At 39.2% G+C, this 15,200-nt stretch overlaps 2 protein-coding genes across 3 annotated transcripts; both read left to right on the forward strand.

Annotated features, from left to right (window-relative positions):
• Nucleotides 4,877-6,996, forward strand: LOC104711020 (protein NRT1/ PTR FAMILY 2.3-like). Its single transcript, XM_010427691.1, has 4 exons — nucleotides 4,877-5,083; nucleotides 5,178-5,395; nucleotides 5,482-6,008; nucleotides 6,079-6,996. The coding sequence occupies exons 1-4, from the start codon at nucleotides 4,987-4,989 to the stop codon at nucleotides 6,887-6,889; spliced, it is 1,653 nt and encodes a 550-aa protein (XP_010425993.1). The 5' UTR covers nucleotides 4,877-4,986; the 3' UTR covers nucleotides 6,890-6,996.
• On the forward strand, nucleotides 8,535-11,705 carry LOC104711021 (protein NRT1/ PTR FAMILY 2.3-like). Of its 2 annotated transcripts, none has more exons than XM_019230334.1 (4): nucleotides 8,535-8,746; nucleotides 8,845-9,062; nucleotides 10,166-10,704; nucleotides 10,788-11,705. In XM_019230334.1, exons 1-4 carry the CDS (start codon nucleotides 8,650-8,652, stop codon nucleotides 11,581-11,583), a joined length of 1,650 nt encoding a protein of 549 aa, XP_019085879.1. In that variant the 5' UTR covers nucleotides 8,535-8,649; the 3' UTR covers nucleotides 11,584-11,705. The 2 variants fall into 2 exon arrangements, with proteins under 2 accessions (XP_019085879.1, XP_010425994.1); XM_010427692.2 differs by lacking the exons at nucleotides 8,535-8,746; nucleotides 8,845-9,062 and adding exons at nucleotides 9,637-9,776; nucleotides 9,875-10,092.

Raw genomic sequence — 15,200 nt, forward strand, 5'->3', positions numbered from 1 at the left:
TGAGCAATTCTACTTTGAAGAGTACACCGAACCGAGAATGAGCAGAGGGGTCAAAGCAGCTCATGACCGCCTCAACAAGCTTCAACAATGGGAGAAAGCCAGAGACAAGGCGCTTAGCAGCCTTTCCAAGACTGTCAAGAACCTCGTGCGTTTGTTTAGCTGCTCGACTTCCACAACTGCCGCCCATAGGTCTATCCCCGAGGACAACAGACCAACGTCAGGACGCCCTTCCGCACACCTAGCGCGAACACCTTCTCTGATTCCCTCTCCAGCGCGTCAATCTTCATTTCTGCCACGGCAGCGTCAGCCTACACCTGTCCCTTCACGCCATTCGTCACATGAATCTAGGGAGAGAAGGGGACAAGGTTCGCGTGGTTCAGGAGCCTCCTCAAGTCGTCGATCAGCGCGTTGTTCTGCAGCTCATGTTGAGCAAGAGGTTGAGCAACAAGTTGGGCAGCAAGGTGATTATCAGCCTACGGATGTGGTAGTATTAGTCTCGGACCATGGCGAATCCAGAGTCGACGACATGCAGTGCGACGAGCAGCCGAGCACTTATCAGAATACGCAAGCGGTTAAGCAACAAGTCGATCAACCCGGTGAGTCCACTCCTGCGGATCCCGAACACGGTGAAGGACAGAGCCAGTACCACGCACCAACTCCTTGGGCGAGCTCAGACTCCTTCTTCTACTACTGAGGTACTCCTACCTTCCATTGTATATACCATTTCATTTCTGCATTGTTTCTGTTGTGACTCTTAAATCCTCCTGCAAATTTTTCTTACACAAGAGACTGTGTAATTTAAGTTTGGGGGAGGGTTTGAGATGATGTATCTGATGTTGTGTCTTGTGATTCTTATTTCAATTTTTTGCATAATATCATGTTTGAGATAGCATCCATTTATTTGCATAGAAAAACCAAAAAAAATTGAAATTTTTTGAAAATTTCCACAAAAACAGAGTGTTCATGTAGCTTGCACTTGCATATTAGGATTGAGTCTAGTGTCATTCATATAGGGTTGTTGCATTTAGCATAGGGGTTGATGATGATTGTAACCTTGGTAGCATGCTGAATTCAATAGGATAGGATCAAGGCCCTTGTTATTAGTTCTTTGATGCTTGTTGATTGAACTTGAAAATGTAAGATTGAAGCATGTTTTGAATTGACGTCATTCCCTATCTATCTGAACCTAAACCTGACTTGCAATTATCTTGTTATGCATTGAAGCTGAACTCATGGATACCATATACATACTTGGATTGTCTTTCACATTTTTTACCACCCTTGTCAATCCAAGTAGCTGATTCCCATTTTTGGAACAGTTTCCCGCACCCTTAACCAACCATCTTTCAAGCCAATTGTATTCTTGAGTGTCAGGCCTTTTCCGAGTTGAGCTTGCTAGAAAGTGTTAGGTTCTAACCGACAAGAGTAGGATCCTGTGTAGTTCTAGTTCGCGTTATCCGGACTAGTATGGATGTGTGCAGAAAAGTAAAGGGTAGAAAGTCTTAAGGAAGGGGATGTGTTTTCAAAGTTTACACGTCTAGTAAAGGATTTGGGGTGAGCAAAGTAAAAAGAATAATTGGTTCTGGGCATGAAAATTAAAAAAAAAATTAGACAAAGAAAAGAAAGTAAAAATGCTTAAGATGTCTAGAGTCTTCAGAAGAAAAGAGAATGAACCATAGTGATATTAGAGTTTTCCCAATCCGCTAGAGTGATAAGAAGTGAACTCTTCCTAAGACCAAATCTAAAGAATGAAAGAATGGGTTTGAGATGAAGTTTCTGATGAAGGGTAGAGATAGGTCCAACTTCGGTTTGGAATGTTCTTTGGGTAGACAGGGCGCTGCTCTTGTATGCATCAGTTGGTTTCAACCTTTAGCCTTCTCTTAAGCTCAACTCTTTTCATGAGAGAACCTTGTTATGTATCGATGGAACCACTTGAGAAAGAGACCACATTTGTCTCTAACCTTTCACCCTAGCCAAATGAGTTCAATGACACTGCATAGCTTGATTCATGGTTCTTTGTTAATAAATGTTAAAGGGGGTGATTGATAGGATTGCATGTGTAGATCAAGCGAATGAAATTCCTTCACCATGCATCATAGAACTAAAAACAAGGACCTTGATTCTAACTACTCTATTCAGTATGTTTTAGGTTCTGAGACCCCATCTTCACACCTCTTCTCCATACCTTGTTCTTGATCGTTTGCTTGAGGGCAAGCAAAGAATAAGTTTGGGGGAGTTGATATGTCTATATTTTGTCTCTGCTAAGCATGTTTTTTTCACGCATCTAGTTAGGATAACTAATTGTTTTGCATGAATTTCTACTCTCTTTTGTACACTTTTCATATTTAGGTAGTTCTTGCATTATCTTCGCATACATCGTGCATTTTGGAGTATTTCAGGTATTTAGGAGACTTTGGAGCCAGGCTGTCTCGAGTCGCGCCATCACTCCGTCATCACACATCCGCTCGGGTCGCGCCATCACTCCGTCATCACACATCCGCTCGGGTCGCGCCATCATTCCGTCATCACACATCAGCTCGGGTCGCGCCATCACTCCGTCATCACACATCCGCTCGGGTCGCGCCGTCACTCCGTCATCACACATCCGCTCGAGTCGCGCCATCACTCCGTCGTCGACTACCGTTTGAGCCAACGCCATCACTCACTCGAGCCACTACTCGTTCGCACATGTCAGGAAGACGTTCCATCTTACACGCTTCAGGAGATTCCCAAACCGACTCTTCATCTTGTCGTTTTAAGTTTTAGGGATTTTATGTCTTTACTATAAATACGTTTTGTTAAGTCTTTGCGACATCATCTTAGTTTTTATCTCGTTTTTATTTTGTAAGGTTTCCCTAGCCACCAAAAACCGTTCTCAGACTTTGTATCCAGATATCTTTTGATACATTGAGTATTTGCATTTGATTTCTTCTACAAACTTGTTTATCTCATTTTTACCTATCTAAGAATGCTTGTTTCAATGTTTTCTGAGTTTGTATTGTTGATGATGATTTCCGGATCTGAGTAGTGCGTTAGTTCTTGAGGATGGGATAGATTAGGTGGAGGATCTTAGGATGTAGGGTGTTTAAGCTTGATTTGTATGATTCCCTTCTGGACTAGAGTTAGAATTACTAGTTTCTCTCTGATCAATTGGAACTAGGTTCGAGACATTTCCACACCCAAAAGGTGTTCGATGAAATTTCAGACCAACTAGTGCCAGAGACTTACGTTCCTAGCCTAAGAGATTAGTTGTCTAGGACGTTTGTTGACGTGAATGAACTTGTTTTTCATGTCTGCTCGACCACGTTTCTCTAGCGAGAGCTAGGTATGGAAGTGGTTGAGTCTGAGTAGCTTTTACCAAGAGATTGGATTAGCTAAGTTATGATGTTCATTGTTTAGGGATAGATTGCTTGTGGCATGTTAAACACTCTGTAGACTAGGATACTCCACCGAGATCAATTACTCCCATCCTTAAGACTTTTATCTTTCTGATTTTTATTACATTCCCGAGACTATTTCGTTCCTCGTTTTCTTGTAGCTCATGTTTAGACTCGTTTAAGTTTTTATTCATTTCCGCTTCTTGTCATGCATTCTCATTTTTAGTTCTGTAACTCATTTTCGTTTTGCATTTTGATCATTCTAGGATGGTTAGACAAACACTCTTCTTGATTTGGCTTGACTTGTGATTGCTTGATTGCATCTTGATTATTAGCAACATAATCCCATTTGGATTGACACCTTAAGTACTACAACACATAAGGTTAATTGAACCTACTAGGATAAGACACACAAAAAAACCTAGTATCATTTGGTGATGTTGATTAATGATTATAATAGTGCAGACATTACATATTTTTCTGAAAATGAATGGGTATTTGGTGAATCTAGGATGAAATATAATGCATTGATAGCATAAAGCTTGTCGCAGTGAGTAGTCTATTATAATTCAATAACTTACAACATGTTTTTGTGCGCTTGGTTCTAGGAGATAGATAGATATCTGCATTATTGATGTATGAACAAATCTTTAGTAATAAAAGACGAGTTGGTTTGTCTTTAGTAATTTATCTACAGGACATGCATGTTAAGTTGACTTCCTGAATGTTATTAGGTTGAACGATGTTTTGCTTTCACACAGGCTGATTTGAAGCTGACAGAGATGGCTTAACTCGCAGTAAACAGCTTTGAGTCTATTTTTTAAACAAAGTTTTTAAACTTAACACATACAAGGCCAAGCAAGCAACCAAGTGCCAATGGGTTTATCCAATCGAGCAAGCTTAGCATAACCTCTAACTTCTTCTGGTTAATACAAATCTATCCAAGAAGCTTGCTTAACACAAGCACCATCACTCTTCTCTTTATCATCTTTCTTAGGCTTTCCCTCTTTCCCTTTACTCCATACATGGTAGTTATACTTGCATAGTTGCATGAAGAAGAAACATCATCTCCAATGAACACAAGAAGGTATATCAACCTTCAACAAAACACCTGAAGGAACCGAAATGATTCACAATCTGATTCGATGATGCTTATTGAAAGTAAAATACATTTCAGAGGAATTTACCATTTACTGTATAAAGCAAATTAAAATAACTAATCAATTAATAGAATGTGCACAGGAACATATTTTGATCTTATGCCAATTTTTGTGGACTGGGAAAAGTATATTGTGGCCACTATCGATGTTAGTGGATACTTGGTAAAGTGGGAGGTCTGGTAAAATCTTTTTCTAGATGTCTATGATGATTACATTCACCACGTGAAGTTGGAACACGACAACAATTGATGAAATGTCAGAATTTGGATGTAGTTATTGAGGTATTATATAATTTAGAACAAAGTGGATCATGCATCATTAGCAAATCATTGCGTAAAACATACATAATTATTCTGTACTCACTTGTTTAGTTTCTTTTATATAACTGCATCACAAGACACTAACACAGTACTGGACACAACTCATCTGCTTCCTCTGTTCTCTGTCAAATGGCTGCTTTAATCTCTACTACTGACACAGAAGCTCAGAGTTCTGGTGATCCAAGCAGCAAACGCGGTGGCTGGATCACTTTCCCGTTCTTGATGGGTACGTAATATTTTTGTCTCATGTTCTTCTTGATCCCAAAACACAGAGATAAAAATCTTGATATACTCTTTTGTCTATGTTCTATGTGTTGTAGCTACGTTGTTAGGCCTTTCCATAACTTCTTTCGGATGGGTAATGAACTTGATCGTCTTCTTGATCGAGGAATACAACATCAAGAACATCGCTGCTGCTCAGATTTCAAATATTGTCAATGGATGTTTCAGCATGTTGCCTGTTGTTACAGCTATTCTAGCTGATTCTTTCTTTGGAAACATTCCCGTCATCTCGGCCTCAGCGTTCATTTCTTTTCTCGTAAGTCAAGAGCTCGTTGATCTCTCTACTATCTCTTAAGTTACTTAATTACAAAAAGCTTACTAGTATTAAAACTTTTTTTCCAGGGCATCTTTCTTTTGACTCTTATTACGTCTTTCGACTACTTGAGACCTAAACCGTGTGAAACAGGCTCAATCCTATGCCAGTCACCATCAAAACTCCAGCTCGGGATCTTGTATGCAGCCTTAGCTCTAGTGACTACTGGAACAGCAGGGACAAGGGTGACTTTAGCATCTGCTGGTGCAAACCAGTATGAGAAACCTAAAGACAAAGGAAGCTTCTTCAACTGGTACTTCCTCACAGTAAATACAGGCGCCATTATTAGCGCGACAGCAATTGTATATACACAGGACAATGCTAGCTGGAAACTCGGGTTTGGTATCTGTGCTGCTGCTAATTTGATCAGTTTCTTTGTTTTCATCTCCGGGAAGAGATACTACAAGCATGACAAACCCATGAAAAGTCCCTTCACAAGTCTTGTCCGCGTTGTAGTTGCTGCTACAGTGAAAAGAAAGGCTGTGATTTCATCTAAAGAGGAAGACTATCATCACAATGAGCTCATAGAAGAGGCCATGCCCTCCAAGAGCTTCAGGTGAAACAAAAAGACCTTGACTGATACATAAAACTTAAAACACAGAGCTGAAAGATCTTCACATTTGCAGGTTTTTAAACCGGGCAGCGTTGAAGGTTGAAGGGGACTTAAAACTTAGTGGTGATGACTCATTTAATAACATTTGGAGGCTATGTTCTGTTCAAGAAGTAGAAGATTTCAAAGCGGTTCTTCGACTTATTCCTCTGTGGCTAGCTATCATGTTGGTTAGTACTCCCATTGTGGTGCAAGCAAGCATGATGATACTCCAAGGTCTAGTCACAGACCGTGGGCTCGGGCCTCACTTTAAAGTCCCGGCTGGGTCTCTCCAAGTCATAACAATCATCTCTGCATGTATCGTCATCATAATAAACAACTGGCTTGTCTACCCTATGTACCAGAAGCTAACCAACAAGCCGCTGACACCACTTCAAAAGGTTGGTATAGGCCAAGTTTTCACCATCCTAAGCATGGCCATCTCTGCGGTTGTGGAATCAAAGAGGCTGAAAACAGTTGGGAATGAGCATCCCATGTCTGTGCTATGGCTCTTTCCTCCTCTCGTGATAGTAGGCATAGGTGAGGCCTTCCAGTTACCGGCAAATACTGAATTATTCTATGGAGAATTCCCTGAGTCTCTGAGGAACACTGCCACTTCATTGACCTCGGTGGTGATTGGAATCTCTTTCTATCTTAGCACAGCTCTCATCGATGTGATCCAAAGAACCACTGCATGGTTACCAGATGACATTAATCATGGAAGAGTTGACAATGTTTACTGGGTTCTAGTCATTGGAGGAGTCTTGAATCTTGGCTATTTTCTAGTGTGTTGTTGGCTTTACAAATACAGAAACCTCAAGAATGATGATCAGGAACAAGATCCATAATATGTTGCAACATAAGACGACACAACATGTTTTGTTTCACTTTCTCTATATTTTAAGTGTCTCCATGTCTTGAACCAAAATATCTTACATGCTCCTTTCGTGTGTTTTTTGTTTGTTTGCAATTATGTGAAATGTGATTTTGTATATGTACCACATTCTGAAAATAATTCTTTCCAGTCTGATGAAACAGAGTAATCGAATCAAGGAAATGTCATTTACTATCTATCATCTTCATCTGTCACCTAAGTTTATTGATATTCCAAAAGATACCTCTCTTGATTTTGCAACAGTCTCAAATTCTATCAAACCATTCTAAAGATACATAAAACTAGTCAATGTATTGTTCTAATAATGATATTGAAAAATCTCTGGCCATTTCCTTTGTTAGTTGTGTATTATATTGGAAAGTGACAACAGTAGATGAATGTCACAGTTGGGTAGGTATTAATCTAATTGGTCAGAACAATATCATTTACCAAATCATTTCACCAACATAAGTTACATAATTGCTAAGTTTTTGCTTCTTTTTTTTTTTTTTTTTTGCTTTATATAAGTTAAGGCTTTTTATCTGACTTCACCATCAGTTCATCACACACAACACAAACGCTCCCTCTTGTTCTTTTCATGGCTCGTAATATCTAATAATTTTGCAAAATATTGTTTTATGTTATTGAACCCAAACCACAGAAAAATATTGATATATCTATATATTAGGTGTTCTATTTGGTGCAACTACTTTGTTAGGTTTTTCAGTAACATCACTTTTTTGCAATCTAACTTTTTCTCTCCATCTTTACTTTTAATATACGAGACAATAGCATCGTAAATTGAAGTATACCTTTTCATCTATAAATCTTACTACAAAATTTCTGCTAACTAAAGCTCCTAGAATTCACATATCTATATAAATCATGAAACAAATTACAAACGGATTTTGAGTTGTGGTGAGTCGTACGTGGTGGTGACTTGACAAGATAAAAGAAACAGGGTTATATGTGTTCTTGTTATCATCGACTGATAATGCAGTCCACTATAAATTAGTGGAGGCTCCATTTGATATCTACCTTTTCTCGTTAATCATCCCAACCACTTCCAATTGAGGTCGAGTAATAGAGAACTTGAGACCATAGAGCATTTACAGTAAATAATACTCCCTCCGTTTCAAAATATAAGATGTTTTAAGCAAAGCACTTAGATTAAGAAGACTTTACTTTTAACAAGTTCAACCAATCAAAAATAATACTGTATAATATAAAATACTAAACTAATCTAAAAGTTGCATTAAAATTTGAAAACATCCTATATTATAAAACAACAAACTTCTCTAAAACATCTTATATATTGAAACGAAGGGAGTATTATGCTTCTTCTCTCGGATCAATGAGACAGAATGTGTAAAGACAAATATTGATCTTATGCCCATTTTTGTGAATTATGCTCTCTCTCGCCATGATTGATGATAAGCGTGCATACTGAGGAAAAGTGGAATGCTTTTTATAGTTGTTAATTATTATTAGATTCAACCACGTTATTTTGGAACACGACAACAGTTGATGAAAGGTCAAAATCTGAGTAGGTATTTGATATTATATAATTGGACCAACAACAAGGGACCATTAACAAATCATTGCACAACATATAATTATTCTGTTCTTGCTTATATATACTCCTTAAAGTGGTTTTCTTTTTTTTTTTTGTTATCTAGTTGCATCATTACACACAAACACATTGTTGACGTGAATCCTCTGTTTCCTCTGTCAATGGCTGGTTCAGTTTCTTCTGACACAGAAGCTCAGAGCTCTGGTGATGATGCAGGCAGCAAGCGCGGTGGCTGGATCACTTTCCCGTTTATGATTGGTTAGCTATAGTGATTTTTATTATTTTTGGTCTATGTTTTTGAAACCAAAGACAATGACAAACGTTGATGATTGTTTGTTGGGTTCTACGTGGTGCAGCCACGTTGTTAGGCCTATCCGTGACTTCTTTCGGATGGGTAATGAACTTGATCGTCTTCCTAATCGAAGAGTTCAATATCAAGAGCATCGCTGCTGCGCAGATTTCAAACGTTGCTAATGGATGTCTCAGCATGTTGCCTGTTGTTGCAGCCATTCTAGCTGATTCATTCTTTGGAAACATTCCAGTCATCTCGGCCTCAGCTTTCATTTCTCTCCTTGTAAGTCCAAGACTCATTGGTTCTCTCATGTGTGTTTAATATATAAAGCTTAATAGTTCATAAACGTTTTCAGGGCATCGTTCTCTTGACCTTGATCTCATCTTTGGACAACTTGAGACCTAGACCGTGTGAAACGGGGTCAATCCTATGCCAGTCTCCGTCGAAGCTCCAGCTCGGGATTTTGTATACAGCTTTAGCTCTAGTGACCACTGGAGCAGGTGGAACGCGGTTCACCTTGGCATCTGCGGGTGCAAACCAATATGGGAAACCTAAAGAACAAGGAAGCTTCTTCAACTGGTACTTCCTTACACTATATGCTGGAGCTATTACTGGTGCAACAGCAATTGTATATACACAAGACAATGCTAGCTGGAAACTCGGGTTTGGTCTCTGCGCCATAGCTAATTTGATCAGTTTCATCGTTTTCGTCTCTGGGAAGAGATTATACAAGCATGACAAACCCATGGGAAGTCCCTTTACGAGTCTGATCCGCGTTGTGGTCGCTGCTATAGCAAAAAGAAAAGCTGTGATCACATCCAAAGAAGAAGACTATCACAGTGGGCTGGANCATTACACACAAACACATTGTTGACGTGAATCCTCTGTTTCCTCTGTCAATGGCTGGTTCAGTTTCTTCTGACACAGAAGCTCAGAGCTCTGGTGATGATGCAGGCAGCAAGCGCGGTGGCTGGATCACTTTCCCGTTTATGATTGGTTAGCTATAGTGATTTTTATTATTTTTGGTCTATGTTTTTGAAACCAAAGACAATGACAAACGTTGATGATTGTTTGTTGGGTTCTACGTGGTGCAGCCACGTTGTTAGGCCTATCCGTGACTTCTTTCGGATGGGTAATGAACTTGATCGTCTTCCTAATCGAAGAGTTCAATATCAAGAGCATCGCTGCTGCGCAGATTTCAAACGTTGCTAATGGATGTCTCAGCATGTTGCCTGTTGTTGCAGCCATTCTAGCTGATTCATTCTTTGGAAACATTCCAGTCATCTCGGCCTCAGCTTTCATTTCTCTCCTTGTAAGTCCAAGACTCATTGGTTCTCTCATGTGTGTTTAATATATAAAGCTTAATAGTTCATAAACGTTTTCAGGGCATCGTTCTCTTGACCTTGATCTCATCTTTGGACAACTTGAGACCTAGACCGTGTGAAACGGGGTCAATCCTATGCCAGTCTCCGTCGAAGCTCCAGCTCGGGATTTTGTATACAGCTTTAGCTCTAGTGACCACTGGAGCAGGTGGAACGCGGTTCACCTTGGCATCTGCGGGTGCAAACCAATATGGGAAACCTAAAGAACAAGGAAGCTTCTTCAACTGGTACTTCCTTACACTATATGCTGGAGCTATTACTGGTGCAACAGCAATTGTATATACACAAGACAATGCTAGCTGGAAACTCGGGTTTGGTCTCTGCGCCATAGCTAATTTGATCAGTTTCATCGTTTTCGTCTCTGGGAAGAGATTATACAAGCATGACAAACCCATGGGAAGTCCCTTTACGAGTCTGATCCGCGTTGTGGTCGCTGCTATAGCAAAAAGAAAAGCTGTGATCACATCCAAAGAAGAAGACTATCACAGTGGGCTGGAAAAAGAGGGCAAGACTTTGGCTGCAGTGCCCTCTAAGAGCTTTAGGTAAAAGATAATAAAAACCTTGTAGGTTCTTGAACCGTGTGCATGAAACTAAAACCAAAACTGAAAGATATTTACATGTGCAGGTTCTTGAACCGTGCAGCGTTAAAGACTGAAGATGATAACATTTGGAGGCTATGTTCTGTGCAGGAAGTAGAAGATTTCAAAGCCATTCTCCGAGTTCTTCCTCTTTGGCTATCAATCATCTTCGTTAGTACTCCCATGGTCATGCAAACAAGCTTGGTTGTACTCCAAGCTCTAGTCACAGACCGTGGGCTTGGCCCTCACTTCCAAATTCCAGCCGGATCCCTCCAAGTCATAATAATATTCACTGCATGCATTGTTATCATGTTGAACAACTGGCTTGTCTACCCCACGTACCAGAAGCTAACTCATAAGTCGCTGACACCGCTTCAAAAAGTCGGTGTAGGCCAGGTTCTAACCATCCTTAGCATGGCACTCTCTGCATTTGTCGAAACAAAGAGGCTGAAAACAGTTGAAAATGAGCATCCCATGTCAGTGTTATGGTTGTTTCCTCCCCTTGTGATAGTTGGTATTGGCGAGGCCTTCCAGTTTCCGGCGAATATTGAATTATTCTATGGTGAGTTCCCCGAGTCTTTGAGGAACACTGCGACTTCGTTGACTTCACTAGTGATTGGAATCTCTTTCTATTTGAGTACAGCTCTTATCGATGTTATCCGAAGAACCACGGCGTGGTTACCAGATGACATTAACCACGGAAGAGTTGACAATGTTTACTGGGTTTTAGTCATTTTAGGTGTCTTGAATTTTGGCTACTTCCTTGTATGCTCTTGGTTTTACAGATACAGAAACCTCCAGGATAATGATCAGAAACAAGATCAAAAAGATGTTACAAACTAAAGACACAACCTGTTGTTTCAATTTTCTCTATACATCACAATTGTCTCCATGTCTTGAATTAGTACCTTACATGCTCCTGTTAACTTTATTTGTATGAAATTTTTAGTAAGTGTGTTTTTGTATGTTTACTAGCATTAGAAAATGATACGTTCAAACTGATGCAACAGAGTAATCACTAATCAGCAGCTGCTTCTTATTAAAGTTTGAAGTCAAAAGAATTAGGTGAAAGTAACTCTTGCTTCCTCCGTGCGCCCTGTCAGGCTGTCAGTAACTTGTCACATAAACAATCTTCAGGTTTTTCTAGAATTAATAATTTGTTGTGAAACACTTAGTGCACTCACTAGACCGGCCCGTATGTTATTTATGGAGTCTCGGTCCATTGGCTATACTCAGTCCATACAGCTTCGGCCTATTAGCTGAAGCCTTACTCGACCATTAGTACTTAGGTCGGTTTAAGCTAAGACTTGTAACACTACTATATATACTTGTAACCTCGAGCATAATCAATAACAATCACAAGAGCTTTATCCCTAAACTCTCTATTCATAACACGTTATCAGCACAATAGCCTCTAACCCTAAACCCTAAGGCAGCCGCCGATTTCTCCTTCTTCCCTAAAACCCTAAACCGCCTCTTGTTCTTCATCTCCTTCGAGATTCTCTCTTGATCTTGAAGTTCTTTCTGTTGATACACGAGCATCCTTAGCTCGTGATCGAGTTTTCTTAAAACCTTATCGAGGTTTGTGGTTACTTGGTCCGGGGGTGAGTTCGCGCGCAAGGAGTTGCTCGCGGGAAGGAGTTTGAGTTCGCGGTTCCGGGAAGCATCCGAGAGCGGTACGGGAGCGATACGAGGATCTGTCCGAGAGCAGTCCGGAAGCAGTTCGAGAGCGGTATGAGGATCGGGTCGATAGCAGTCCGTGGTCGAGGTTCGAGGTTCATAATCAGAAATCAAAGGTATATCTGAGGTCTTTAGCTCCCAGATCAATTCCAGTCAACCCCAAATTGGTGAAAGGTAAACAAGATCCGAGACCTTCTTAAAACCATATAATCGAATCTGGAACCTTAAAACTATCAGACCCTAAAACATCCAAGTACACAATCTAACAAACTTTAAATTCCCTAAATCCTAAGACTTAAAATCGGATTGTTAGGATTGTTAGATTGATTGATAATTGCACCAAACTTATATCAAGCTTAAAATCCGAATTGGTTGATTAAATTGTCTATGATTGCTTGATTGTTTGTGTTGCATAAGAACCTAGAATCAAATTGTTAGGATCATAAGATAGGATTTGATCTAACTGTTCTAGGAGATTTAAACTTGGATTGTTTCATGCATGCATCTTTGAAATTAAATCGATTTGCATAAGAGTATTGTTAATCGAATTTGGCATAGAATTTTCCTGTAAATTTAGGTTGCATAAGAACCCTAAAAACCAAATTAAAATCGGGATCCTAGAGAAAGTCTAGGTCCCTAAACTTTTGTTTAAATTCCTAATTGGAAAAGGAAAAGTTAAGAAAAAGGAAAATTTCTAGATTATCTAAGAAAAGGAAACTATTGCATGCTATTTAGTTTTGTTGTCTTGTGTGCATAGATTAAACCACGAAAATATAAGCAAAGATAAGGCATGGTTCGATCTTAAATATCGCATGGCCTAAGGCATGGTTCGATCTCAAATATTGCATGTCCTAAGTTCGAAATTATGAGATAAACACAAGACATATTAAACCACGAAAATTATAAGAAAAGATAAGGCATGGTTCGATATTAAATATCGCATGGCCTAAGACATGGTTTGATCTTNACTTAAAATCGGATTGTTAGGATTGTTAGATTGATTGATAATTGCACCAAACTTATATCAAGCTTAAAATCCGAATTGGTTGATTAAATTGTCTATGATTGCTTGATTGTTTGTGTTGCATAAGAACCTAGAATCAAATTGTTAGGATCATAAGATAGGATTTGATCTAACTGTTCTAGGAGATTTAAACTTGGATTGTTTCATGCATGCATCTTTGAAATTAAATCGATTTGCATAAGAGTATTGTTAATCGAATTTGGCATAGAATTTTCCTGTAAATTTAGGTTGCATAAGAACCCTAAAAACCAAATTAAAATCGGGATCCTAGAGAAAGTCTAGGTCCCTAAACTTTTGTTTAAATTCCTAATTGGAAAAGGAAAAGTTAAGAAAAAGGAAAATTTCTAGATTATCTAAGAAAAGGAAACTATTGCATGCTATTTAGTTTTGTTGTCTTGTGTGCATAGATTAAACCACGAAAATATAAGCAAAGATAAGGCATGGTTCGATCTTAAATATCGCATGGCCTAAGGCATGGTTCGATCTCAAATATTGCATGTCCTAAGTTCGAAATTATGAGATAAACACAAGACATATTAAACCACGAAAATTATAAGAAAAGATAAGGCATGGTTCGATATTAAATATCGCATGGCCTAAGACATGGTTTGATCTTAAATATCGCATGTCCTAAGTTCGAAATTATGAGATAAACACAAGACATATTAAACCACGAAAATTATAAAAAAGGCAAGGCATGTTTTAACATGGCCTATGAACAAATTAAAGGCATGGTAACAGGGGTAAATCCGCATGACCTATTTGCATGGTAATGGGAGCTAATACCGCATGCTAATGATATGATGCCTGTCATAAATCTTGTGAATGTCAAAGACTAATAATCTCCAAATATGATCTATGCGGATGCATTGAAAATAATGATGATCGCACTGAAAATATAGACATCAAACAATTATCTTGCTGAGAGAATAGAAAACCAGTACCTCACAATAGATGACCCTATTGACCTTTGGACAGAGCTTAAAAGCAAATATAGGACACCACAAGATGGTGCTCCTACCAAAGGCTCAATTCGATTGAAAAAACCTAAGGAACCAGGATTTCAAATTCTTGGATGAGTATAACTCAGAGCTTTTAAAGATTGTCTCAATCCTAAGGTTGTGTGGTACTAAGGTCATTTAGAAGGAATTGTTGGAGAAGACATTCTCAACATTTCATTGTGCTCCAGCAGCAATATCGCGAGGAAAGGTTTTTAAACCTACGCAGACCTAAAACTCTTGTTTAATGCTAGATGAGCAAAACAATGAGATATTATTGATGAAAAGTGCAATGAAGCCCACAAGGTTTATATGACTAAGAAAAATCCTCAAGAGCCTATAGAGCCAAAAGAGACCAATGAGTCTAACTATGTCCGTAGGGACAAGAGTGGCCGTGGCCGAGGAAGAAGTGGACATGGTGGTCCTGGTCGTGGGACTTACCAAAGGCATAATTATGATGGTCAAGGCCGTAGAAACCGATTAGGCTTCGGCCGTGGTCCGGGGGAAAGGCCGCGGGTCATTTCAAACCGAAACATAAGACCAAGTCCACTTGTCATAGATATGGTATGGAGAACCATTGGATAAAGACATGCATGACTCCTAAACATCTAATTAATCTCTATCAAGAGAATTTGAAAAGAATCCAGAAACTAATTTTGGTGCATCTCGATGGTAAAGGAAATTTGGCCATGAGAATGATGACCAATTAAATTATGAGATTTCTGGTTGCCTAAATATAGCTTTGGTTTAATTTCTAT

Source organism: Camelina sativa, chromosome 9 (assembly GCF_000633955.1).
Source record: "Camelina sativa cultivar DH55 chromosome 9, Cs, whole genome shotgun sequence".
Lineage (NCBI taxonomy): Eukaryota > Viridiplantae > Streptophyta > Magnoliopsida > Brassicales > Brassicaceae > Camelina > Camelina sativa.